General features: G+C 59.1%; 10 protein-coding genes across 10 annotated transcripts; 5 read left to right on the top strand and 5 right to left on the bottom strand.

The window, feature by feature from the left end:
• Window positions 1-941: 941 nt before the first annotated feature.
• UV8b_01457 (uncharacterized protein) lies at window positions 942-2,666 on the top strand (the record flags this gene model as incomplete). The annotated part of the gene is made up of 2 exons (XM_043138955.1): window positions 942-1,559; window positions 1,659-2,666. The coding sequence occupies 2 exons, from the start codon at window positions 942-944 to the stop codon at window positions 2,664-2,666; spliced, it is 1,626 nt and encodes a 541-aa protein (XP_042994889.1).
• Window positions 2,667-4,867: 2,201 nt separating this feature from the next.
• On the top strand, window positions 4,868-5,068 carry UV8b_01458 (uncharacterized protein; the record flags this gene model as incomplete). The annotated part of the gene is made up of 1 exon (XM_043138956.1): window positions 4,868-5,068. One exon carries the CDS (start codon window positions 4,868-4,870, stop codon window positions 5,066-5,068), a length of 201 nt encoding a protein of 66 aa, XP_042994890.1.
• Window positions 5,069-5,389: 321 nt separating this feature from the next.
• Window positions 5,390-5,748, bottom strand: UV8b_01459 (uncharacterized protein; the record flags this gene model as incomplete). Its single annotated transcript, XM_043138957.1, has 2 exons — window positions 5,390-5,431; window positions 5,524-5,748. The coding sequence occupies 2 exons, from the start codon at window positions 5,746-5,748 to the stop codon at window positions 5,390-5,392; spliced, it is 267 nt and encodes an 88-aa protein (XP_042994891.1).
• A 6,223-nt stretch (window positions 5,749-11,971) lies between these two features.
• Window positions 11,972-12,687, top strand: UV8b_01460 (uncharacterized protein; the record flags this gene model as incomplete). Its single annotated transcript, XM_043138958.1, has 3 exons — window positions 11,972-12,074; window positions 12,153-12,361; window positions 12,460-12,687. The coding sequence occupies 3 exons, from the start codon at window positions 11,972-11,974 to the stop codon at window positions 12,685-12,687; spliced, it is 540 nt and encodes a 179-aa protein (XP_042994892.1).
• Window positions 12,688-13,359: 672 nt separating this feature from the next.
• On the top strand, window positions 13,360-15,329 carry UV8b_01461 (uncharacterized protein; the record flags this gene model as incomplete). Its single annotated transcript, XM_043138959.1, has 2 exons — window positions 13,360-13,782; window positions 13,872-15,329. The coding sequence occupies 2 exons, from the start codon at window positions 13,360-13,362 to the stop codon at window positions 15,327-15,329; spliced, it is 1,881 nt and encodes a 626-aa protein (XP_042994893.1).
• A 561-nt stretch (window positions 15,330-15,890) lies between these two features.
• UV8b_01462 (uncharacterized protein) lies at window positions 15,891-16,851 on the top strand (the record flags this gene model as incomplete). The annotated part of the gene is made up of 2 exons (XM_043138960.1): window positions 15,891-15,986; window positions 16,108-16,851. 2 exons carry the CDS (start codon window positions 15,891-15,893, stop codon window positions 16,849-16,851), a joined length of 840 nt encoding a protein of 279 aa, XP_042994894.1.
• Window positions 16,852-17,596: 745 nt separating this feature from the next.
• UV8b_01463 (uncharacterized protein) lies at window positions 17,597-18,164 on the bottom strand (the record flags this gene model as incomplete). Its single annotated transcript, XM_043138961.1, has 2 exons — window positions 17,597-17,934; window positions 18,029-18,164. The coding sequence occupies 2 exons, from the start codon at window positions 18,162-18,164 to the stop codon at window positions 17,597-17,599; spliced, it is 474 nt and encodes a 157-aa protein (XP_042994895.1).
• Window positions 18,165-18,705: 541 nt separating this feature from the next.
• Window positions 18,706-19,877, bottom strand: UV8b_01464 (uncharacterized protein; the record flags this gene model as incomplete). The annotated part of the gene is made up of 3 exons (XM_043138962.1): window positions 18,706-19,192; window positions 19,296-19,612; window positions 19,710-19,877. 3 exons carry the CDS (start codon window positions 19,875-19,877, stop codon window positions 18,706-18,708), a joined length of 972 nt encoding a protein of 323 aa, XP_042994896.1.
• A 910-nt stretch (window positions 19,878-20,787) lies between these two features.
• Window positions 20,788-22,005, bottom strand: UV8b_01465 (uncharacterized protein; the record flags this gene model as incomplete). Its single annotated transcript, XM_043138963.1, has 2 exons — window positions 20,788-21,846; window positions 21,970-22,005. 2 exons carry the CDS (start codon window positions 22,003-22,005, stop codon window positions 20,788-20,790), a joined length of 1,095 nt encoding a protein of 364 aa, XP_042994897.1.
• Window positions 22,006-22,473: 468 nt separating this feature from the next.
• UV8b_01466 (uncharacterized protein) lies at window positions 22,474-22,893 on the bottom strand (the record flags this gene model as incomplete). The annotated part of the gene is made up of 2 exons (XM_043138964.1): window positions 22,474-22,639; window positions 22,757-22,893. 2 exons carry the CDS (start codon window positions 22,891-22,893, stop codon window positions 22,474-22,476), a joined length of 303 nt encoding a protein of 100 aa, XP_042994898.1.
• Window positions 22,894-25,317: the final 2,424 nt, after the last annotated feature.

Here is a 25,317-nt window from a genome sequence, read left to right on the forward strand (position 1 = left end):
GGCATTTGGGCTACGGGATGTCGTGTGCGAGGTTCAGCCTGTGCGGATGTATTATCAGGTCGGCACGCGGGGTCGCGACGGCGGATATATGGATAGAAACCTTCACGGGTGGTTTGATTAGGGCGCCGCCGTTGTTTGCCGCGCGGCGGAGCATTCGGATGTTGGGATCAATCAACGAGCCGCAAGGCTTGTCTTGTCTGCCATGGGGCGTGGACGAGAAATCTATCCATCATGTGAGCTGGGTAAGACGCGCCGGCGCGGCTGTGGTTGTGAAACGGGGTTTGCCTGCAGATTTAAAAAAACATAAAACATAAAACATAAAACATAAAACATAAAACATAAAACATAAAACATAAAACATAAAACATAAAAAAAAAAAAAAAAGCCATTTCGACGCGCGTCGGCGACATGCGAGAGCTGTCTTGTCTGTTGTTTTCTCTTTGCCTTGGCCGCCGTTGGCCACAGCCGGGTTGGGCGACGACGAACCGCGGGCAACACGAGGCGACGGGCGCGAGGGGCCGAGGGCGCAAACAAGACGCAGGCGGTGGCGTCCGCTGCTGCTGCCGCCGGGAGGTGAAGCTGGTGATGGATGTGGATCGCTCGCAAACATGGCAATGATGACGTTCTGTTGTTGGGTCGGACGACGACGGACGGGGTTGCACCCGGCGGGGCGCACCTCGGCGGGGCTGGACAAAACAACGCTTACCTAACCCACCAGGCATCGAATGAATTGCTGAATTGAGACGACATCAGCTTCCTTCCTCCGTACTCGGCGCAGTCGGGTGTTTTGTTTGTTGGGTGTGGCAGACAAAACCAACACCCCCCCTTCCCTCCCTCCCTCCTCTCCTCCTGGGGGTCACCGCCGTCGACGTCAACGCTGCTCCCAGCTCTCTCGGACAAATCGCTATCCACTTCCATCCCCCGCCCCCGCCCAAAAAATCATGACGACCCCGGTGGACGCAAAAGTCATCGAGCAGCTGCGGGCTCAGGCGGAGCAAGACCCCGGGCTCCCGCGAGCCAACCCCACCCCGGCCTTCTGGCAGACGCCGCCCCACGGCTCCCTCTCCGACGCCCGGTCCGAGACGCTGCCCCGCCGCGCCGACTACGCCATCATCGGCTCCGGCGTGACCGGGTGCAGCGTGGCCCGGACCCTGCTCGAAGGCGCGCCGGAGGGGGAGCAGCCGGAGGGGGAGCCGTTCGTCGTGGCCGTGGCCGTGCTGGAGGCGCGCGCGCTGGCCAGCGGCGCCACGGGCCGCAACGGGGGCTTGCTGTCGTCGTTTGTGCCCGGCGACTACGAGCTGCTGGCGGAGCGCTTCGGCCACGCGCAGGCCGTCAAGATTGCGCGCTTCGCCAACAGGACCCTGGAGAGGATGCACCAGCTGGCCGGCTCGTCCGAGGAGCTGCGGCGGGCCAGCGACATCCGGAGGACGTGCGACGTGGTCTGCCTGCAGGACGAGGAGGCGTGGCAGGGCGCGAGGCGGAGCTGGGAGTCGTACGCGGACAAGGTGCCCGAGGAGAGCGGCAAGGCCGAGTTTCTGACGCCCGAAGAGGCCAAGGAGGTGAGACATTCAATGGCTGCCCGGCCCAAGACCCGGCCCTCTCTTCCTTCCGCCCACGCCCACGCCCACGAGGCAATGGCTCTGACGCCCGGCCCGCAGCGATACAATGTCAACGCCAAATGCGGCGCCATGGTCCTCCCCAACGGCGCCTTCTGGCCCTACAGGCTCCTGACCGGGCTGTGGGAGCAGCTCCTCGGGCGGTTCGGCTCGCGGCTCACGGTCGACACCGGGACCCCCGTCACGGAGATTTCCCACTGCGCCAGCACCGACCCCCGGTACCCGTACCTCGTGCACACGCCCCGCGGCGTCGTGCGGGCCAGGAAGATCATACACGCCACCAACGGGTACGCCGGCCACCTGCTCCCCCGGCTCCGGGGCAAGATCTACCCCCTGCGGGGCACCATGTCGGTGCAGAAGGCGCCGCCCTTGCTGGGCAACCGCGGCCGCACGCAGACGTGGAGCGTGGCCGGCGGAGGCGGCTACGACGAGCGCAGCGAGGTGGTGGAGCTGGGCCTCTACTACGCCAGCCAGAACCCCAGGACGGGCGACGTGCTGGTCGGCGGCGAGAAGGCCCACGTCGCGGAGCTGATTGGCGCGGACGACACGCGGGTCGGGACGGCGGCCGGGGACAACCTGTCGACGCTGCTGCCGCGGCTGTTTGCCGGGGTGTGGGGGGACGAGCAGGAGCAGGGGCAGGGGCAGGGGCGGGGAGACGAGCAGGGGCGGGGAGACGAGCAGGGGCGGGGAGACGAGCAGGGGCGGGAGCGGGAGCGGGAGCGGGAGCGGGAGCGGGAGCGGGAGCCCGAGGTGAGGCAGATGTGGACGGGCATCATGGGCTTCACGGCGGACCGGCTCCCGCTGGTGGGCAGCCTGCCGCGGGAGTTTACGGGGCGGGGCGAGGAGGGGGGCGAGTGGATCGCGGCGGGGTTCAACGGCTACGGCATGGCGCTGTGCTGGTCGAGCGGCGAGGCCGTGGCGAGGAAGCTGCTGGGCATGGAGGCCGACTTTCTGCCCGAGGCGTGCGTGGCGTCGCGGGAGCGGCTGGGCGACGAGCGGCGGATGGACGTGGCGGCGGCGCTGCGGGTGTTTCTGGGGGGGAAGCCGTAGGGAGGTTTGGGAGGTTTGGGAGAGTTGGAGAGTTCGGGGCCGGAGCAGCAGCAAGTCGTTGCTGTCTTTGCTGGAGCCCTGTTTGCGGAAACACATGTGTGCCTTGGGCCCGAACGAGTAGCAGCAAGTCTTGTCTTTGCAGAGGCAAATGTTGGCGACGCATGCAGATCTGCCATCAAGCCATCGATCGGCCAGCGCTGTTTTCGCGACGCGGTTGGAGAAGTGCCTGCTTACTTGACGCAGGACACGTGTCCGTGTGGTGAAGATGTTTGGGGATGCTTGCCTGCTTGCCTGCTTGCCTGCTTGCCTGCTTGCCTGCTTGCCTGCTTGCCTGCTTGCCTGCTTGCCTGCTTGCCTGCTTGCCTGCTTGCCTGCTTGCCTGCTTGCCTGCTTGCTTGCTTGCTGGCCGGGAGCTGGCCGGCCGGAAGCTGGCCGAAAGCGGCATGATGCCGGCTGTGTTTGTGTTGGTCGTCGAGGTTGCAGAAGGAAGGGGGCGGGGAGGGGTGTAAGGGTTGTATTTTCGTCTCCTCTTTTCATTCGGGTATTCTCTTTACTTTCTCTTTTTTTTTTTTTTTTTTTTTTTTTTTTTTTCCCCTCTCTCCTTTTTCTCGATTCTTCTTCTTTTTTTCTTTTTTTTTCCCCCTCTTTTTCTTGATTTTTTCTTTCTTCCTTCTTTTCTACGTATGTACTTATTTTTATACTCGTTCTCACCAGCGTTGTCCCAGCATAATAATAGTGGGGTCGGGCGCAACAGCCCACCCAAGTCACCGGATAAATGCTGCATGTCAGCCAGATGCTCTCGGCGCGGGATGCATCCCCAGCGTCGCCACGCCCTGCGCCGATGTTGCTTTTGCTTTTGCTTTTACTTTTTGCCTTTTTTTTTTTCTTTTTTTTTCTTTTTTTTTCTTTTTTTTTTTTTTTCCCTTCTCTTCTTTCTTTCAGCGGCCGGGGTGCGCTTCCTGGGCGCGCGCGCTGCAGAAGCGGCCAGGCGTGCGTTGGCTGATGCTCGGCACTTGCGGCGACCAGTCTGGTCTGGCCTGGCCTGGTCGCATCGGCAGATAAACCGGGACGGCAAACCGCGCGAGTGGCGCCGGGTGGGGGCTGGCATCGACGCCTTTCCCTGGATGCTGCTGACCAGGTCCGCTGCCTGCAAGGAACTAAGAGGAATGAGGCAAAAAATAAAAATAAAAATAAAAATAAAAAATAAACAAAGTAGAACAAAATAAAGTCAAAGTATAAGCATAGAAATAAAATAAAATAAAGCATAAAAATGGCAAAAGAGAACAAGGCGGAAGAAGACACGGAAAGAATGACAGACTACAGCCGCACCCCCCACCCCACGCACGTCCACGTGGCGCCTCCCGCCGTCCAGCCGCCGCCCAGCCGCCGCCCCGACCGCCCTGGGGCCAGCCAGCCTTGCAAGCATCGACGCAAACACCATAAACCTCGGAAGTTGACCAGCCCAATCCACCCCTCCCTCCCCCGGGACCCCAAGCCGCAGGAACCCGCGACAATCCGCCCAACCTGCATTTGCTTCAGCATGAACCTTTCTTTCCTTGCACCTGGCAGGCCCCAGGCCGCCGCCCGCCCCCCCCCCCCCCCCAGGCGCGGGCGGGCCGGGTGCAACGCTCACGGTCGCCGGGCGCCCCGAACGCACGCTGCACGTAGCAATCACATCTCGAGCTCGTCTGTCTTTTTCCTTTTCCCTTTTTTCCCCCTTTTTTTTTTTTTTTTTTACTTTTTTTCCTTTTTTCCTTTTTTTTTCCTTTTTTCCTTTTTTTTTTTTTATCTCCTTTTGTATATATATACATAGGGAGGGGCCTTCCCCCGCCTAGTCGCGCGCCCTGTGAGGACATTGTGAGGGGCACGATGTGATGATACAGTATGAAGGAGGCTTGATTGAGCTAAGCTAGGATATGATGGCGGAGCGCCTGTAGAGGCAAGGTCATGTGACAGGCATGTGCCGGTCGGTGGCTGGGGCTGCGGGGGTTTTGCCCAGGCGTCTGACGCTGAATATCATGCGCCGACGGGAGTTGTGCTGCGCTGGCACGCACTGCCGACGGGCCTGGACCTGGACCTGGACCTGGACCTCGGCCGGGACATCATAATCCGGGGCTGCGAAAACGGTTTGCCGTAGCGCGCTGTGGCTTGTGCGGGCTGTCACCGGCTGCCGTCGGCTTGGGGCCGTGGCTTGTCGACACATGACAGTCGACACATGGCAGTCGCAGCAAGCAGTTGATAGCAGCCAACAGCCAACAGCCAACAGCCGACAGCCAACAGCCGACAGCCAACAGCCGACAGCCGACACCCGGCAGCCGGCAGTTACATTCACGCCTCGGCGCAACCTCATCATCATACGCTGCAGCGCGACTCGATCCTCGTGTTCAACTTCTAAGTTCTAATCAAGACAAGACGCATCGACCAATTCGCTGAGACAATCCCTTGACCCCTTCCCCCCCTTCCCCAAAATTAGCAAAAAATGAGACCGCGTGTGCCAGCCTCCGACCCAGCCAAGGCGCATGCCGACCCAGCCAAACAAAAGAGAGTCAAGTACAAGTCCGAGATTAGGGGGTTGGCGGGGCGAGGGAAGAAACAAAGAATGGAAAAAAAAAAGAAAGAATACAAGATTAGCGAACGTTTCTGTTTATCCCCGTCTCCTCTTCTCTCCTCGCTGATGTACAGGATTAACCCCTGGGAGACCCAACTGCGCTGCGGTCCCCTTTTTACAACTTGAGGCAGTTGAGTCCGACGTTGACGAGACCGTTCTGGCAAGACAAAGTTAGTACACAGCGCCCTCAAGTTGGTCTCCCTCCCTACCCCGGAGGGAAGAAGGGGGGGGGGGGGGGGGAACACGTACCTGGGTGCCCGCGTCGCAGCAGTACACGGTGCCCGAGCAGGTGTCGCCGAGGTTGATGAGTTCCACATTGCAGAGGAGGCCGCCGATGCCGAGAAGCCCGCCTTTGCTGTCGCAGCAGGTCACCTGGGGCTTCTCGTTGGTGCACTTCTTCTCGCCGCCGTAGGTAGGGTTGGGGGCGGCCATGACGGCAGCAGCCAGGGCGACGAGAGCAGCAGTGTACTTCATGTTGGCGACGTGGGAGGTTTTGGATGCCGTGAAAGCGTTGCTTGGTTTGCTGAGAAGGGTCTGGTGTTGAGGAGAAAAGAGAAAGCTTGGTGTTGGATGGGGATGGAGAGGCAAGACCAGCAACTGATGGGAGGGGGCACCGAGGCCTTTTTATATCCAAACCGCCCAGCCCGTCGACGCGGCCTCTACCGTCGCCGGATGCTTGTTGGCGTGCGTGCGTGCGTGCGTGCGTGCGTGCGTGTGTGCTTCTTCTTTCCTTGCCACATGCCGCACCCGCGAGCACCCGTCGTTGAGCCCTGGGCGTCACCGGCAAACCCATTTGCCATGTCCTGCGTATGATGCAAGTTCCACGCCGCATTACCACCCCTGGGGATGCATTTGTTGCCACTCCGGTGCACCAAGGCCTGCATACAAGCCCTTTTGGGAGGGAGGGGAAGGGGGGAAGAGATAAAAATAAAAAATAACGATAATAAAATATAATAAGAGAAGAAGCAGAAACAGCCAGCCTCCGTAGGTCGGTAGTAGGTAGCAGCTACGGCAGGGATCACCCGTGTCGAGAAAAGCTGCAGGTGGCCATGGAGTCGTGAACACACGCCCGTCCTTTTCTCCTAGCTGTAACTTGTTTTATGCGCCCCATCTCAATAGTTCCTCTCGGCCGGGGCCCGCGGTCATGCCTGTCTTGCTGCCAGGCGGACCAGCAAGGTTTCGTTTGCTTTGCTCCTCGTCTTCTCCGTCGGACAACCAAAGACTGCCCCATCTTGTCCGTCACTTGGGGGCTGAACCATGGCCACGCACGCCGCGACGTGACGTTGGTGGCTGTATATCGTCTCTGGTTGCCCTCGGCCAAACAAAGACAAATCGCATCACCGCAAAACTGGTTTTTGAACCTTGCGCTGCCTGGCTCCTGGGTCTCATTCTCTCTTCTTTGGGGGGAGGGGGGGGGAGGAAGGGGGCAGGGCCATCGGGGGCAGGGCCATCGGGGTCTGCGTCGACCGACTTCGATCCAACACATGACCAAAGAGAAGCAAGCGGTAGGGGGTTGACTTCACAAGAGCTTTGCAATCATCACAATGACGGAATGCCCTTAAGTGTCCCTTCTTGTTCTTCTTTTACCACTGCCGTCGTCCTTTGTATCCGGCCATGGTCGTCCGCGCGGTCCGCAACCCCGAGTAAGCACCGGATGTCTGGTTCCAACTCGTTCATCATTCCATCGCTTTTCTTCTGTTGCCATGAAAAGCCTTTTCGTCGCCAGGGGCCCGCCAAGTCCCGTTTTTGCAACCCTCGTCACCTTGCCCGTGCCACTTCGACGCTCCGGTGCTTATATCCAAGCCAGGGGCGCGGGTCAAAACGGTTGGTCAATGAATGGTTGCAGTCGGTGGCGTAAACCTTGTCGCGGAGCATCGGTACGACCCAAGGAACTCAGAAAATGAAACCTTGACTCGATCGCTCAGAGCCAATCTGCCGACAATTCCGGCTTGACAGCTTACTTGCTACCACAAGCGACATCCTGGGATGAAGCGTTTGCAAACCATTGTTTCCGTACCGGGTTCTTTGATGCTTCCAGAACAGGAAAGAACGGGAGAGGATGGGAGAGGACGGGGAAGGACAGGACCAGCGGGAATATGAAGAGTAGCATGTGGATAGGGCCGACAACCCGAATGATGGCCATGTCCCCCCCCCCCCCCCCCCAAAAAAAAAAGAGAGAAAAAAAAAGAAAAAAAAGGCCGAACCAGGAGGCGTTCGTTGCCTTGCCATGCCCAGAGAGGGCGCAGCCCAAATCAAGGAAAAATCAATACCTGCCCCCCCTTCCATGATGCGCGAATGACATATACCGACTTTGGACGAGATGAAAATGAAACGAAAAAATAAACTAATCGAGGCGGTTCGGGACCTATACAAACGGGGGTGCTCTCAAACCTGGCGTCCCCTCCCATGATGGATTAGAAACAGTCCGAACCTCAACCTAGCTGTGGCCGAGTCCAATGCCAGTTGAGAATTGAACTCGAGTTGCAACTCGTCCAAAGGGGTAGCCGGCTTTCCTGTCCCCTTTTCGGGTCATTCTTAATTTCAGAACCGTCATGCACTTGCATGCGAGGGCCAAGTGACATGGATGCTGCATCACTGGATTTTGCATTTTAGCCAACATCAACACCATGCGCCCACCCCCCCTTGCGTGGTGGTGAGCTGGTGAGCTGATGAGCGGAGCTGCACTTGCAAGCGCACGCGCAAACGGGATGGGCATCTCGAGCTCTGTAGTAGTATCTCCATGGCTCTAACAGCGTAAAGACACCGCAAAGGCAAATGGCGGACAGCGCAGGTCCTTCCGCAGACCACCATGCCATGCCATGCCATGCCATGCCACAGCTCGCTTGCATTCAACCCAGCCACGCAGTTGAATCTGATTGGGCTGGGCCACTCGTCTCGGCCGGCATATGGCACCAAAACGAGAAATGGCCAAACCTAAATCCTCGAATAACCCTGCTGGCCCTTTTTTGTTCTTTCTTCTTTCCTCTTTTCTGGGCCCATTTCGGTGGGGTGGAAGAAGAAACAAGAAACACCAAACCGGGCCAGAGCGCCAACGCGAAGCCGGCTGCAGCAGACAGGGAAGTTGCTTCGAGGCATGCATTATTTGGCTAATTTCGCTCGCTGGTCTTATCCCGCTGGAAAACAAACTCGTCTGCCTGCCTCCACCAATGCCGCAATGCCGGTTGATGTACGGAGCGCTCCGTGGAGTGCTCGATGGAGTGCTCGGTCAAACCATTACAGGATGGAGCCGTGCAGGCACCACCAGCACCAGCTTGACTGTGGCGGGGCCCATTCTTTCGTCCCTTTGCTTCTGGGTCATCTTTGCAAATGTCGACTTGTCCGTCATGGCTGCATAGAATCATCAAGGAAAGACACCTGACCTCGGACTGCATTAGCGCGGCTTATTGTCTCGCAGTTGATGGAGGCGAACCAGGAACGCAACAGGCCAGTGCGAAGCTGGCCGCTCGTATGACCGAGCCTGGGTTTGACGACGGAGGACCGACGTTGGGAGATGCTTGAGACACGGCACGGAATGATGAAGGGAGCTGGGATGAGCAGGCTCAAGTGTCGAGACACGTATGTTGGGGACAAGTCGTTGGCAAAGGAAATGAACGCAAAGCAATAGGAGAAGCTCGGCCAGATCTGGTTTTGGCGAGAAACCGAGATTTGCTTTTTCTGCAGCACTATAAAAAAAAAAAAGCAAACAAGCTTCTTTCCTGATCCGGGGAAAACGACCAGCATGTGGGTTCTTGCCGGGGCAAAAAGTGTGACACCTGAGGGATTCGAACCCTCGCCTATTTCTAGACCGCGAATGGCGACCTTCGACTGATGTCGAAGGTTGACCTGAACACGGCGCCTTAGACCACTCGGCCAAAGTGCCTATTGATACTGGGTGGGCTCCTTATTTGCAGCTTAGTAGCTAGCCCTCCAGGCCTTCATGCACGTCGCCCCAGGCATGAACTAGCAGCTCCCGACTCCCAGCCAACCATTGGACAATGGCGACAGAGGCTACAAGTTACCGCATCCTCATGCATTCCTGTTTCATGTTCCCTCCAAAGCTGCAGCTCGTAAGCGCTACAGGGGAATGTACATATGTACCTGTACCTGGTGGGCCTCTACTCCGTCGTGGGCCAGCCAAGGATGCCTATAGCGAGCGAGACGAAAAAGCTTGCAGTTCTCCCACTGGTTCCGTCGAGGTTTTTGCCGTCTTGGTTGTGATTGGCCTGAAGTTTCTTTTTCTGGCTCGAGTCATCATCCCCCGGTCCCAGTAAGCATGTGCGGCAAGTCACACAGCATGTCATGGCTGCACTCATCCGCTGGTTTATTATACTCGGCACCTCCTATATCGTATCTCGTTCATCCAATTCAACGTCTCTCGAGTCTCCCGCATGTATACCCCCCTGCGTCCTGAACCCGGATATTGTGGTCAAGGGTTCGTACAGCTGATTCGGACCCCCTACATGCACCGCCCGTCTGTTTTGGTGAATCCTACGTCGTCACCGTCGAGGCATCAGGCCAGTGTGAACGCACAGTGAGACAGGTCTTGTGTCCTAGCTTTGATGCGTCGTCTCCCTCAGCCATCCTCGCCGACAGGGCATACAGCGGCTGAGTCAAAAGAAACATGTCATGCGGTAGCTAGCGTCCATCCTTTTGGAAAATTGCGCCCTAACGGGCCAGGGGTAGCCCAAGAAGGCCCGGGGAGGCCCGGGGAGGCCGCCAATATACTCCGTACGATCGCGTGTTTTTGGCCGAAAGGGGTTGCTGATCCATCAAACCGTGGAATTCGACGGGGAGCTGACAGCCGGACATTTCGGCCGCGATGGATCGTTGAAGGCAATCCAACGATGGCGGTGACGCAAAATAGTAATGCCGCTCGCTGGTGGGGGCCGGGGAGGGGGGGTTTCGGGGGGGCGGCGTACGGAGTAGATTGCCGCCAATTCCCAACAACGCCGCGCCCTTGTAGCCCCGCCCCGCCCCACCATCGAAAATGGTGGGCCGATGATGGGACGATGAAAATCGAGCCCAAACGAGTGGGACCCACCCTCTTTTGCCTGTCTGCCTGTCTGCCTGTCTGCCTGTCTGCCTGTCTGCCTGTCTGCCTGTCTGCCTGTCTGCCGCCAGACAAAACCGATTTCCACTCGTCAATCTGACGGCTTCTGCTAATTCAGTCGATGAGCTTTGGTACTCGACAAGTCGTCCCGCGATCGGCTTCGGCGCCCGTGCGACATGGTGGCCGGCCTTTGCTCCTAGCTTGGGGACCTATGGGTCTGTGACATCCTTCATGTTGCAGTCAGTCAGCTGGTCAATAGTTTGATGCAAGACGGCCCGGCTCGGTTTGCCGATCCTCGTCTTTCTATTCTCAGCACCACCGACTTTCTGCTGCTCTTCTAGACCCGGAAGCGGCAAAGAACGATGCATGCAGGAGCCATGTCGGGAGGTCCTAATGCTCCGATTGCTTTCCAGGAAAAAAAAGTCAGCCGACTCTTGTCATTATCGTCTCATAGCCTGCATGCTTGGCAATTCTCGCAGTCACCACCTTTGACCTGCATCCGCCGGTATGGAGCGAGAAGCTAGTGTGTGCACGATTATACGACCTGGGCGCGAGGAATGCTTCGAGTTTGCCACCAGAGTTGCCGACGCTGCTAGCTGCCGAGGCCGATGCGGATGCGGATGCGGATGCTGCTTCGTCTACACGGCAGAGATCTTGCTGCCGTTTTGCGAAATCGGGTCTTTTGCGGCGCAACATTACGACAACCCGTTCATGCTCAGCCGACTGCTGGTCGGAAATTGAGAGCAGACCCCTAATAGAAGAGACTGGTCGTCTTTGCGAGCCGGTCTGGTTCTCACAACGTAGCGCGCGGCAGGCTGCATCCCTTACTTTGGGCTGCATGTCTGCCTCGTCTGCCGTGTCTGGCCCTGATGCTTTTCATGTAATTTGTGACGGGAAGTGAGGACCTACCCTGTGGCTGAAACCAGCAGTATGATGGTGCAAGATGATGCATGTTTTCGCCTCTCCTTGGCAGGACTGGCAATTTCAAAGGAAGGGAACCTCTAAAATTTGCAGGATAAGCCACCCTGATTGTCACCCCCAAAGTATTCACAATTTCCAAGCTGTAGCGCAGACGTCAATGTCAGGCAATGTCCTCGTGCTTCTATCCCGCCCGCGGTATCGGATGCAACTTCAGCCACTTCAACCAGATCTATGCCAAGCAAAGAGAAAAGAACCAGCTTGTTTCTATGAATGTAGACCCGAAGACATTGACAGCGGCACGAACCAAACGTCGCACAAGATTGACGCGCTTTTCCGCCCAATTCGCCGCCTCTTAACGCAAGCCATCGTCCCCGGACCAGCCATCTCCACCCTGCCGTGTACAAATCACGCCCCAAGACGGCACAGAACGAAACAGCAGGCAAGAGAAACCGACGGAAACAAACAAGAGGAAAAAGGATACAAGCCGGCGTGGAGATGGTTCTGGTTCTCGGGCTGACTGCCAGTCCACCAGGTCAAAACAGTTTGATCATGTCGACGATTCATTGTCCCGAAAGCTCCAGCCAAAAAGGCGTCGCCTCCAAGCGCTCCATCTAACAACCCGGTAGCTCGTCCAACTTCTCAGCCACATACGCCGACCCCGACAGCAAGCGTCCATCCCATCTCCCTCGGCCATTAAAAAACTCGACCCGGTCTCCTCCCGTCACAATGCCTACCCCGGAAAAGCATGCGCGAGTTGGTGTTGCCGTCGTCATCCTCAACAAGGAGAACCAGTTCGTCGCTGGAGTGCGCAAGGGTAGCCATGGCTCAGGTGAGTCACCTCGCTGATGAAGCCCTCGCACCCAGACCAGGCCCCCGCCCGTTTGCTAATGCATCGACGCGTCTCTAGGGAAGTGGCAGCTCCCGGGAGGACACATTGATTGGATGGAGCCGAGCATCTTCGACACTGCCCGGCGCGAGGCCAGGGAAGAAACAGGCCTCGAGATCAAGCCAATCAAGATTTTCGCCAACACAAACGACGTCTTTGCGGAGGAAGATAAACACTATGTGACCATTTTCGTGCTCGCCGTTTTGGAGGATCCTGATGCCCAGCCCGCGGTAGGTGTTTTGTGATCTCTACCCAGGGCAATCTGATGAAAGAAAATGATGCTTCTGCCTCGGGAGGGATGCAATGCTGACCTTTTTGGATACTGCAGTTGAAAGAGGAACAGAAATGCGAGGTATGGGAGTGGAAGACGTGGAATGATCTTAGACAGCTGGAGGACAACGACCTTTTCCTACCCTTGGTAAACCTGTTGGCTCAGAAGTTGGATTTGGAAGCCATTTGCAAGGTGGACAACGGCAGCATGACGGCGGCACAGGATGGCATTGAGCAGCCAAACCCCAAACTCGATCAAACAGGCGCAGGGGCAGTTACCAAGTGACAGATGAAGCCTCGGGTCCAATACACTGGGTACCCCCCTCTTAAGCACCTGCCTGCCTTACGTAGTACCGTTGCGCGCCGCTGATTCTGGTGATGGTGTTTCAATCGTCGTCAATCGCAAGACAGCCCCAAATAAGGACCCAGCCACCAAGACGTCTGTTGAGCACGACTGAGTACCTAAGGTATGTTTGCTGTGTCTCGCAGACTCGCCGCCGAACAGCCAGACCTCGGGGTTTGTTTCCCTATGCTTTTCTTTCTCGACCATGTTGCCTTCCAAGAGCACTGGCCTCGGTCGAGTTGCGTTTCCAAAATGCAGCCGCATCCTTGCCTCGGGCGTCAAAGAGGCTACTGTGCAGTGGTGCAGTGTGCACGTCAATAGGTACGTAACGGCGCAGTCACTGACCTGCCTCACTGTAGGGCACCTAAGGTACCTAGTGCGCCCGGGTAGCCCCCCTCGGCTCGGAGTACAGTACGTACCGCGGCACCCATGACGACAACGTCGCCTACTCACGACACGTCTCTCGTCGCCCTCCGACCTGCATCATTCTTCACGTCCGCCATAACGCGGCCCATCGCATGGCGCCGGCCACGTCTTGTTTACCGCCGACCCGCCGAACTGGCCTTCCCTCCGCTCCGCCTGTTTCACGACCGATTGCCTCAGCATGCATGCAACATGTCCATGTCCACACTGTCTCAGCACCGCCGACCGCGCCTACTCCCCCAGAATCGCAAGCTTCGACATTTAAAGGGTATCTCGTTGCGGAACCTGTCTTTTGCCCCTGCGAATCTGCAGACTGCCGACGATGCCGCCATAGTGCGAAGCCCCAACAAGCTGGGTAGCCTTCATGGGGCAGGCCAGCTCCTGTCTTCAAGGTCGTCCGACACGTTGAGAACGGACGGCTTGCGTGCGGAGAAGAGGAGACCAAAGGCTCAACCTCGTAGAGTCAGCTTGAGCCTTGCCAATTCGAACCCTTTTACGAGGCAAAAGACTCTGGAGTCTCTGGTGGAAAGCTCTGTGGGAGATGTCTTTCTCTCGCTACATGTTGCCCAGTGCCTCGAACCAGTCTATATTAGCGAGGTTCGACATCGGTCGTCGGTAAGGCATTGGCATGGAAATCTCCGCTGGCTGCCATCCCATTCCATACCCTTGCCGATCGGCGGACGATTGTCTAACGATCGGGGCAGAACTTTGACTTTCGATTCTTTGACCTTTCGGCCGAAAGCGCCTCTGTTTCGAGATCCTGTCTATTGACAGTCCGCCTCTGGTCCAAACGGCCGCAGCAAAGCTCCTGGGTATTCTTGTTGGAGGAGTTGATCGACTTGAGGAAGCTCAAATTCATTGGAACGCTGATCGACCGCCAGTTCCCACCCAACGCCTTGGTTTTTCACCTGGAAGACGGCTTGTACTCGCTCGACTTCCCCAGCAAGACGTCCGACCCGAAGCCTGCGCCTGTCGTTGCGACATCTTCCTACAGCGAACTCATGAAGCTCGCCAACCTGGAGGCTTCCATACAAGACGCCATCTACACACAACGTCGGATCATGGAGCAAATCAACCAGATCCTCGACGAGTCGCCGGCGGATCCGACGCGGGCTGCTGCCGAGCAAGTCGGCCTGGCGGAGAAGTACGTTGGCTGGCAACGGCGTGCGAACCAGGCGGCTGAACGGCGTCGGGATCAGTTGCGCGAGACTTTACGAGCCAGGGTGGACGCCATCGCCAGAGGGAGGGAAGCGCAAGCCCTTGCAGAGGAGGACATTGCGAACAACCGGGAAAAACTGGCCGCTTCGGTCAAGCTGGCGCAAAAGACGGAACAGCAAATACAAGGCCAGAGACGGCGCATCTGCTCCGAGCTATGCGACGTGTTTCCCATTTCGCCCATCCCCAACGCGCCGCCGCTGTCGTTTCGAATCTGCAACCTACCTCTTCCCAACTCCAGATACGACGCGGCCACGGCCAAGGAGATCAGCGAAGACGTGCTCTCCGCAGCCTTGGGGCTTGTCGCCATGTTGACCAAAAATTTGCAGTTCTACCTCTCCCACCCGCTGCCCTACCCTCTGTTCGCGCTCGGCTCGCGATCCCACGCCCGCGACGACATCTCCCACATGCCGCAAAAGCAACCGCAACGGCGGGATTTCCCGCTCTACCTACCGCGAGGAGGCTCAACTGTCGCCCAGTGGCGCTTCGAGTACGGCTGGTTCCTGCTCAACAAGGACATTGAAGCGCTCTGCGCGTCCGAGGGCCTCAAAGTCGTCGATATCCGCCACACCCTTCCCAACCTCAAGTACCTGCTGTACGTGTGCAGCGCGGGAACCGAAGAGGTACCCGAGCGCAAGAAGGGCGGCGTCAGGGGTCTCTGGGCGGGAAGGTTGAAGGGCCGCATGTCCGGTATGCCATTGCCTCAGGCTGATGGGGAGAGCAGCAGCGGCAGCAGCAGCACTGCGGCCGAGAGCCGGCGCGGCAGTGCGGAGAGCGAGACGATGAGCCAGCGCGGGGATGAGTTGAGGCATGGCGCGCGGAAGGGAAATGGGGGTAGGGAGAGGGAGGAGCTCTGGGGGGCCGACAGTGGTATTGGATTGCCGTTTGGGGATGACGCCAAGTTTACGCTGAGGACCAAGGGACTGCGGGAGAATATTGCGAGCTGATGCACGAGATGCACGAGATGTACGGACATGTGTGGACATGTACGGAGGAGGCATGATGGCGCAAGGGGCGTGGCTCTGCATCGTAGGAGAGGAGAGGTAGCCACTTATTTACGCTACGAGGCTCGTTGTATCCTGTGCAACAGTCTAAACATTGAGCTCGACTTTATAATGGGACAGGGGAGATTTATCTGGTAGAGCTGTGTATGGGCTACAAGTCATGGTTCGACTTTTGAAGGTCATCAACGGCAGTTGCGGTGCTGTGCGCCTGGCCAACAATTCAGCTGCGGACACATGATAGGTCAGACAGACTCACGCCAAGCCTTGGATGCCCCGCTGCCTGCCCCACAATCTGCCGCTTGTTCACCCTCACACCGCCAAAAAGTAAAGGCTGGTGGGACAATTCTGCCCACCAGACTCGATTCAAACAAGTTTCCTCGAAGCTACCATCAACCACCAGCATTCACCAGCATTCACCAGCACTCGCCAGTCTGTCAACCAGTCGGCAGCATTGCCTGCTCACGAGGCAGAAAATCCCCTTCAGATACTCTCGACGAAAAAACCATGTCGTCTTTACGAAACGCGGTCGCCAGGCGGCCGCACCGTGAGCGTGCCCAGCCGCTCGAGCGGCGCCGTCTCGGTCTGCTCGAAAAACACAAGGTGGGCAGAAACCTGCGCTTTCGCGGCGCTCTAGATGAAAACACGCCCAAAAAAAAAAAAAAAAAAAAAAAAAAAAAACTGACCATGTTCTTCAATCCCCCTTTCCCGCTCTTGTGTGCAGGACTATTCCCTTCGAGCCAGGGACTTCAACAAGAAGAAAGAACAGCTGAAAAGCCTGCGGCAAAAGGCGGCGGACCGCAACGAGGACGAGTTCTACTTTGGCATGCTGTCGCGCAAGGGCCCCGGGTCGCGGATCAACAACGGCAAGAGCTGGGACGGCACGGTCGAAGGCGACCGGGGCAACAAGTCGCTGTCGGTGGAGGCTGTGCGGCTTTTTAAGACGCAGGACATGGGCTACGTTCGGACCATGCGGCAGGTCATCGCAAAGGAGGTTGCGAGGCTGGAGGAGCAGGTCGTCCTGACGAGGGGGCTGGACCATCTTGACGAGGAGGAGGAGGAGGAAGAGGAGGAAGATGACAAGGAGGGCCTGGCTGTGCGGAGAAAGGCCAAGGCCACGGCGCCGAGGAAGATTGTTTTTGTGGATAGCGAGGAGGACCGGGAAGCTGCTGCGCAAGGGGGACGGGCGGCGGAGCCGGAGGGGCGCAGCATCGAGGACGGGGGCGAGAACGAGGACGAGGACGAGGACGAGGACGATGACGTGGACGAGGATGGTGCGGAGGTTACGCGAGCCAAGTGGTTGCGGCGGCTGAAGCGGCAGCTCGAAAATGCGAAGCAGAAGCTCAAGGCGCTGGGGGACGCAGAGGTGGCTCTGGACGTGCAGCGTGCCAAGATGGCCAAGACGGCAACATCGGGCGGGTACACTCGGAGGGGCAAGAAGATTATGGTTCGGACGAGGAAGCGGTAGTGGGTTGGACACGGGTGGTCGATGTGTGGGTGGTTTTATCTTCTCCCATTTGCAGACGTGCGTGGCGTGCGCTGTGGGTGATGCTGTATCACCGTGTCCCCCGAGTCCTCGACGTCCTCCTTTTCCGACGGCAAGGGGGGCGTATTCTGCGTCTTCTGGAAGGAGGTGGGAAGGGGGCAGTGCGGTCCGCGAATGCAGTTCATATAGATATCAGCATTGTACGCGAGTATGCTCGATATTTACACTCGATACATACTCGATACATACTCGACACATACTCGATACTACTCGATACACTTGATATGTACTCTTGCTATATACCCCCGATATATACACTCAGTTCGTCGTGCTCAATATCTTGAGGAGGCATCGTGCGATGGTGCTGGTTTACCCAAAAAAAGAAGGTGTGTCGACGAGTTTGCAGCCAGAGCCCGCAGACGTTTGCCCGCAGCCATCTCATCCTGGTGCTGGAGCACACCGGCCCCCCAACGCACAACCACCTCGACGTACTCCGTACACACAACATAGTACACTACACTAGGACTAGACTTCACGCACCAGCAGGCAAAGATGAACAGCCCTCGTGCTCATGCACCTTCAGAGTCGGCTCTTCGCCCCTAGAGCCCCCAACACCGCATGCCACCCCCCAACCAATTGGCAAGAGAAATCACGCAACGCCAGCCTCGCCATGCAGAGGAAAGAAAGAGAAAAAGAAAAACGCACGCACAAGCCATCGCAAGACGCGCTACGTCGACGCCTCGGGCCCGCGCGGCCGCTCCCTCGCCGGCATGCCTCCCACCCGCTCCGCCCGTCCCAGCTTCTCCATCTCGCGCTGCCGCGACAGGCGCACCTCCTCGGGGAGCCCCCACCACTCGCGCATAAAGTCCTCCTGCGCGGCCGCCACCTTGGCCTTGCGCTCGCGCTGCCGGTGGCGCTCCATGCGCATCGCGAACCACTCCTCCCGCGCGGCGTCGTGCTCCTCCCGCGTCGCGTGCTCCTTCATGCAGCTGTTCATGAGGCGGTGCTCGGCCCGGCAGGCGAACGAGACGGTCAGCGTGCGTCCCAGCGCGCACGCCGCAAACGCTGAGAGAAGACGGTCAGCCGGCCCTGCCGAGCAAAAAGCGCCATCGTGCTACGACCCCCCGGGGGGCGGTCTGTTGTTTTTGCTTCTACCCACCCTTGATCTCTTCGGCGCACTGCTTCCGCACGCGGGCGTAAAAGATGTCGCGGACTTGAGACTCCTGCGAGGCGGACAAGGGCAGCGGGTTCCTCGACGGGACGCCGAGGCGCTCTCGGGGCTCGTCGGCGGCCATGGCCGGGGAGGGGGCGCTGTGCGGATCGGGGGATTGGCGGCTGCGGCTGCGAGTGGACGCCGCGGGGTGTGGACGCCGCGGGGTGTCGGGGGTGTGCGTACCGCGAGGGCTTGTTCTCGACTTTCGGATCCAGCAAGTTGCGAGGATGAAAGAGTTGCTCAGGCTTGGGCTTGGAGGCTTGCAGCTCCTCCTTGTTGTCGTTTTTGGTTGGAGAGGGCGGCAGTATCTTGACCGCCTGCCATGATGATGACCACACACACGACAGCAAACCGGAACCATCTTCGTCGCACTTGACCCGGCATGTGCACGTGATGAAAGAAAAAGTGTCAAAGGCTTGCCACCACCAATTAATTCATCGTCATTAGCACACGTTCGAGAAAGGCTAGGGGCCACAAAAACGCCATCTAATCTATCTGGGAGCTCTGGCCTTGCGAGCAAAGTCGATATGCCGCCAAGAACCCGTTTATCCCAAGCGCCAATGCTTCGTGGCCAGCAGACCGTTGGTCCACAATCACGTCGGCTCATCTAACGTCCACTACTACTACTGTTGCTGCTGCTGCTGCTGCTGCTGGGGATAGTACGAGTCCTCGGCAGGAGGCTGAGCTGTCGCCGGAGGCGGCGTGTACGCTTGGTGAGCTGCAGGAGTCCCCGGCAACTCACTGCCCCGGTGAGCATGCTGCTGAGGGTACTGGCTGCTGTGGTAGGCCTGTGGTTCCTGGGCTGCCTGATACGCCGCCTGCTGCTGGTACGGGCTGGGGGCCGGTTGATATTGACCAGCCGGCCGAGGCTGGTGCTGCTGGTACGCTTCTTGGTTCCCGGCTGTCTGCTTGTACTCGCCCGTCGGCTGAGGCTCAGCCGGTCGCTGCTGGTGCTGCTGCATCATCGGCGTCATAGGAGCACCCTGCTCCAGCTTGGGCTCCATCTGCAAAGGTTCGCTGGACGAGGCCACACCGATGGGGAAACGGCCCTGTTTCCGGCCTCGGAAGAACATGACGGCGGTCCAGACAAAGGTCGCAATGTACAAGAACCTGCTCGGTCCGGCATCAGCCCTCTCTTTCCTTGCCAACCGAGCCGCGGCCCGCACAGCGTTGCGCAAACCAAAACGGGGGGGGGGGGAGGCAAAAAACGTACCACAGCAGCGCGCCAAGACCAGCGATGGCGCTCATCATGGCCTGGCCCGACTTGAACAGGTAGTCTCTCCTGTACAGCGCTCTCTTGGCCGTGCAAGTCTTGCTGTTGATGGCGCTCCCGTCGTCGTAGCACGCCCCGACCTGGACGCTGACACTGAAGGTGGCCCGTCTGGCCGCTACGGCGGCAAACGTCGCAAGCCACATGACGACGAGGAAGCCCTCGAGAACCAGCACGGCCACGACGTGGTATGCCGCGCGCCAGGAGGGCACCTTCTCGGTCAAGATGACGTACGAGAGAATCAACCAGCTAAGAACGGCCTGCCAAGGTCTTTATCAGAACCGCCCGTCGACGACTTTTGTATTTTTTTTTGCTGCTTCCCCCCCTGAAAAAAAGAGCGGAGCACGCCATACGTACCGTTGAGACAGACAGCCCGAATTCGTCAAGGTACAAGTCGTGCATCAGACGGCCGGCTAGGCCGAGAATTACCAGCGAGAGGAAGAACTGGACACCGCGGATGATGGTGATCCATATGGGTGTCTCGAGGACATGGCCGTCGGGCCGATTCTCCGCCGCGGCTTGCATTGTTTGGGGCGAGTGAGAGTGGGTGTAAGGCGACGTGCGGACCTCCGGGAGTAGATGCCCGCCTGGATACCTATCCTATCCTGCCGCAGGAGACGAGGAGACGAGGAGGCGAGGAGACGAGGGGGCCCTCGGTGGCGATTACCACCGCTTATATGCCCGGGACCAAGGTCATCACGACTGACCGATTCCGCCTCGTTACGACGAGCCCTTGCTGGATTTTGAGCCTCGTCGGATGGAAATCTGCCCTATGGGCCTCACCCTTGCCGCGCGCCCCTCACCGCCCGGACCAGTTTCGGCTCTCTTCGAAAGGAGCAAGCCGTCGCTAGTGCCTCAGCCGCACTGGGTCCGGGCACCATGGAGTTTGTGGGCTTGTAGGCCGTAGCGGCCCAAGGTGGGCTGGCTGGCCGGCCGAGTGATTCCCCGTCACGCCATGGTCTCGCTCGGGATAGCAGCCGGCGTGAACGGGTCATCATCATGGCTCGAACTTCTGGGCCCATGGCAGGTTGATGGGATGTTACCCGGTGCCCCGTCGATGGTGTTTCTCTTTCCTCGACGCACCACGGGAGCAACAAGGTGAGAGAACTTGGGGGGGGCATGACTTGTTCCACCAGCCGCGGACAAGCAAGCCCGTGGACCGGTCCCGCTCCTAGCTTAGGTGTTGGGTTCATGAGATGAATCAATCGTCAATCGTGCCACAGACCCTGGTCCTCTCTTCCGACTCCTGAGTGGACAAAATGCGAGATTGGGGTTTAGCCCATGCTACGAAGCACAGACTCAAAAGCGTACGCAAAGGATTGAGAATGGGCCCAATTGTGGCGCTGCTGAGCGAGCAACCCTGTCAATGCGTCCGTCTGTCTGTTTTTCAACAAGTCACAGCTGACGGCTCGCGACTTCACGATTCCGTGCTCAACTATTCCTTGTCACCGTTTGGCCCCGCAATCAAAATCTTAATCACCTCCCCTTCCGCCGCCTTGCGAAAGGCCTCCCCGGCCTCATGGAACGGCACCGTCGCCGTCACCAGCTTCTTCACGTCCACCTTGCCGCTGGCCACCAGGTTAATGGCCAGCTCGTAGTCCCCAGGACCGTAGCGGAACGACCCCTTGGCCGTGACCTCGTTCAGGCACAGCGCCATGATGGGGAAGGTGACGTCGGGCTTGCCCATGCCGCCCTGCACAAAGGTGCCTCCCCTGCGGACGGTGTGCAGGCTCGTCTGGATGGACGGCTCGGCGCCGCTGGCATCAATGACGGCGTCGGCACCCCTGGGCAAGCCGAGCAGGCACTTGATGGCCGCGGCGTTGTCCTCGGGCGCGACCCGGCGGGAGAGGTAGGTGTGCGTGGAGGCGAACCGGGCGGCAAAGTCGAGCTTGGGCTGGACAATGTCGGCGGTGAGGACGGCGGAGGCGCCGTAGGCCCTGGCCACGGCCGCGCAGAGGAGGCCGACGGGGCCGGCGCCCATGACGACGACGGACTGGCCCGGCTGCACCGCCGCCTGCTTGACCATGTGGACGGCCACGGCGAGGGGCTCGATGAGGGCGCCCTCCCGGAGGGACACGGCGTCGGGGAGCTTGTAGCAAAAGTCGGCGGGGGAGGACCACAGCCCGGTGAGGGTGCCGTCGTGCGGGGGCGTGGCGGCAAAGACCATTTCGTCGCACAGGTTGTACCTGCCGGCGCGGCAGTCGACGCAGCGGCGGCAGGCGTAGCCCGGCTCGATGGCGACGCGGTCCCCGGGCCGCAGGTGGGTCACGGCGCGGCCGGTTTCGACGACGGTGCCGGCGGACTCGTGGCCCAGGACCATGGGCTGCCTGACGACGAAGTGGCCGATGGCGCCGTGGCGCCAGTAGTGGACATCGGAGCCGCAGATGCCCGTGTAGTCGACGGCGACGACGACGTGGTGGGGGGACTGGAGCGTCGGCTTCGGGCGCTCTTGGTAGCTCACATGCAGGGGCTTGTGGAGGACAAACGAGAGGTTCTGCAAAAGGTGCGAAAACGGGTCAGCGCGGGATTGGAGAAACGGTGCGGATCGGAGCGTTGCGGATCGGAGCTGTGCGGATTGGAGCCGTGCGGGACGGGGGGATGGGGAAGGGGGTCGCACGCTTAGCTCGTCTCTGTTGAGGGTTGGAGGTGCCATTTTCTCGTCAGTCTGGGAGCGACGAGGAAGCGAGAGGCTCGTCTCGCCGCCATGGTGGCCAGCTTTATGAAGCCCGTCTAACGCAACGGGCAATGGCATTACGAACCCCCGCAGAATCCGAATCCAGCTAGCGTGTGGAGGTGATGAAGTGGGGCAGCGGGTGACAGGCAGCGGGTGACGAGCGGCCGGCCCAATGGGCACTCGTCGGCTGCGCCTCGCTATTCATATTGACATCAGAGGGCATGACTTTATTATTTCGAGTCTCATCAATAGGTAGCGGCGGGCATCGTCAGCATGACATGGGGACCCAGGAGAAACACACGTACACAAACACACACACGCACACAGAAGTCTCCTCGCCCATTTCGTCTAAACGTACACGGGTTGTTTTTTTGTTTTTGTTTTTTTTTCCTCCCACCGTTCCTCACAACACCTCCCCCCCCCCCCCCCTGCAGCCGTCATTCCCCTTCACCGCAGGTAATGCTGCTCCTGCGCGCTGATCGAGTGTCTCCTCCACTTGCTGTCCTTGGGGTAGTTGTGCTCGATGATGGGCGGGCCCAGGTGCTGGCTCAGCACCGACGGCGGCGAGTGGGCCGCATCGCGGACGTTGTGGTTCTCGCAGGGCGGGCTGCTGCTATGTACACATGCCGCGCGGCGCGTCAGTCAGTCTTGCCGGAAAAACTCGCTCCAGCACTTTTTTTTTTGGCTCGTCGGCTGGCTACGCTGGCGAGGGCAAGGCAAGCAGACGTACCTGGGCTGCAGGCGCGGGCTGTGCTTGTCGTCCGGCCGGGCCGCCGCGGGCGACTGCACCTTGGGGTCGGCGAGGGGAATCGCGGGCCGGGTGTCGTGGCCGAGAGACTTTTTGATCTTGTGGACGATTTGGTTCATGGCTGGCTAGGGATTCCGGCGGGCAAGGATGGGGAAGAAGAAAAGGGGGGGAAGGGGGGGGACCCGAGGCTTTCAGAGTGGCCCTGCGGTTCATCTGCAACGGCAAGTACGCCGCTTTATATAATTCCGTGCAGATTCAAGCATCGAGGTTGGAGAGTGGAGGTTGGAGGTTGGCCCGCCCGGCGATGAGTCCGTCTGTCTGGTGGGGGGGGGAAGGGGGGCCAAGAGCCAGGCGGTGCAGCTGCGCGAAGCGAGCATCTGTTGCAGCAGCCAGCCGTACCATCCGGCCATGCAAGCAGCCCGCAGCCCGCCTCTCATGTACCGACCGACAGAGCCAATCGACGGGCTGCGAGGCGTCCCAAGTGCCGGTCCTTTTGTTTGATAGACCAGCCGCCAACGCCAACGCCAGCCGCCAACGCCAGCCGCCAACGCAACCGCCAAGCTTCCTAAGCCAGCTGGCCCAGCTTCTTGGCTTCAATCATTGATGCTTTGTCAACGTGGCGCCATCGCCGCCAAGACCCAACACAGCCCGGCGCTCCGCCAGCTTCTTCTCCTCTTTCCTCTCCAACGCTCCTCTTTTCTCACGCAAAACCCAACGGCTTGCCGAGTCCTACACTCCTGGCTCGTGATTCGGTGGCTAAAGGGGGCCGTCGTGCACATGGCCCACGAGATGACGACGGAAGCGTGCAGATCTGGACGACCGCTGCAACTGCACTGCCACCCTTGGAAGCCGAGGGAGGTGGCGACGGTGGCATCGCTGCGCTCCCAGCCAAAGCGAGAGTTGGGCGAGGCCCGTCACATGGGGTTTTTGGGGGGGGGGGGGGGGGGGGGGCAGCCAGGCCGTCGGAATGCCCTCTTTTCGTCCTGCTCGTTATGCATTTCGGGTTTTCCCCGCCATTGAGTGGCGCACTGACCGGCGGTTTTGCGCTTGACCTAACAATGCGACCCATACGCAGTGCCGCATGCTTTGCATGCCTCGATTCGAGAGCGACCGCAGCAAACCCGCATGACAAAGTCCCATCAGCCCACATCCTCCCCCATCTTGCCATCAGCTCTGCCGTCATGCAAAAGGCTGCACCTTCATCTCGGCCAGCAAAGGGTGCCGCGGCCCTCCGGAAACACCCCCCCCAAGCCCAATGTGTTCGGACTCGACATCCAACCTCAGCCAGGCTGACTGAGCGGCCCCGATTGAGAGCGCGTCTACGGAGTACAGGCCTGATGCGGCATGTCGGCGCTGCGTCGCCGCATGGGGAACGGCACACCATTCCGCGACCGACGGGGCTGAGTCGACTTTGTGTTGCGCTCAACCTCTGCCACTCCTTAGTTGTGCCTGGTCTGGCCTGGCCACCTTGCGTTGGGGTCATCTGCCGGCGTGCGAAATTGGCACAGCTACTCCGTGCATGCTCGCGTGTGTGTCGCGTCGCATTGTGTTACCCAGGAAGCTGCAAGTGCTGGTCGAGCTTGTGCTGAGCCAGCTTCGTCCGGCTCCGCAGCCATCGAGTCTGATGTTTGATGCGTGGCGCCCAGCATGGCGGCGGCAGTCGAAAGAAACTTCTGCTGCTTTCCTTGTTGGGGCCCAAGATGCCCTGATCCAGAGACATTTCCGCGGCGGATGCATCAGACAAACACGGAGACGCAGCTGGCACCACCCATCTTATCTTGGTCGTCACCAAGCCACCCGTTGAGGTTGCCCGTCCACGCCGTACTGCGGGTGGCGATGCTGGAAAAAAAAGATTCCCGACGATAGTACCAGTCCGCAAAAACATACGAAAAGCTGACGTCGGTGTACATGAAGAAAAGGCCCATCCCGTCATGTGACCGCTTTTATGTGGTTCGACGTGCAGTCCGCCAGCGCTCATGATGCCTCATATTATACCCACGGGGCGCAAATCATTCTACAGCAGGCTGCAGAAGGAAGACGGCCCGATGCCTCTTTTGACCTCTGACCAGAGGATCACCATGCCGTACAAGCCCCGTCACGAGAAAGGGGCCTTGTCTTGTCTTTCCGCTGGTTTCGATACGATCAATTGCTCTCGCTGTGTGTGTGTGTGTAGCTCATCATGGCGTTGCATCCCATCAACTGCGGAAGCCTCGTATCACACCATACCGACAGCCGATCGGCACTCTTGCCATGAAATGCGTTGCCACTCCAAGCATGCCGCCGTAGGCGCCGCTTTCTCAAACACGTGCGAGGGCTTCTGTTGGCAGCTTCGTCTTGTATCTGGAAATATGTCGGCAGCGCATCGGCGGATGGCTAGCGACTGGTCCAACCGCATCGCTGTCGTCGTCAACAGCGTGTTGGTGCGTGCGTTTCAAGCGAAAAGCCACTCCGGACCCGATGCCGTGATGCCGCTGGAGGAGTGGACTCGGGCCTTCTTTTCGTCGTGAATCTTGGGCACGTGCTTCACATGAACTGCCGGCGTC

The sequence above is a fragment of the Ustilaginoidea virens genome, chromosome 1, assembly GCF_000687475.1.
Source record: "Ustilaginoidea virens chromosome 1, complete sequence".
Classification (NCBI taxonomy): domain Eukaryota; kingdom Fungi; phylum Ascomycota; class Sordariomycetes; order Hypocreales; family Clavicipitaceae; genus Ustilaginoidea; species Ustilaginoidea virens.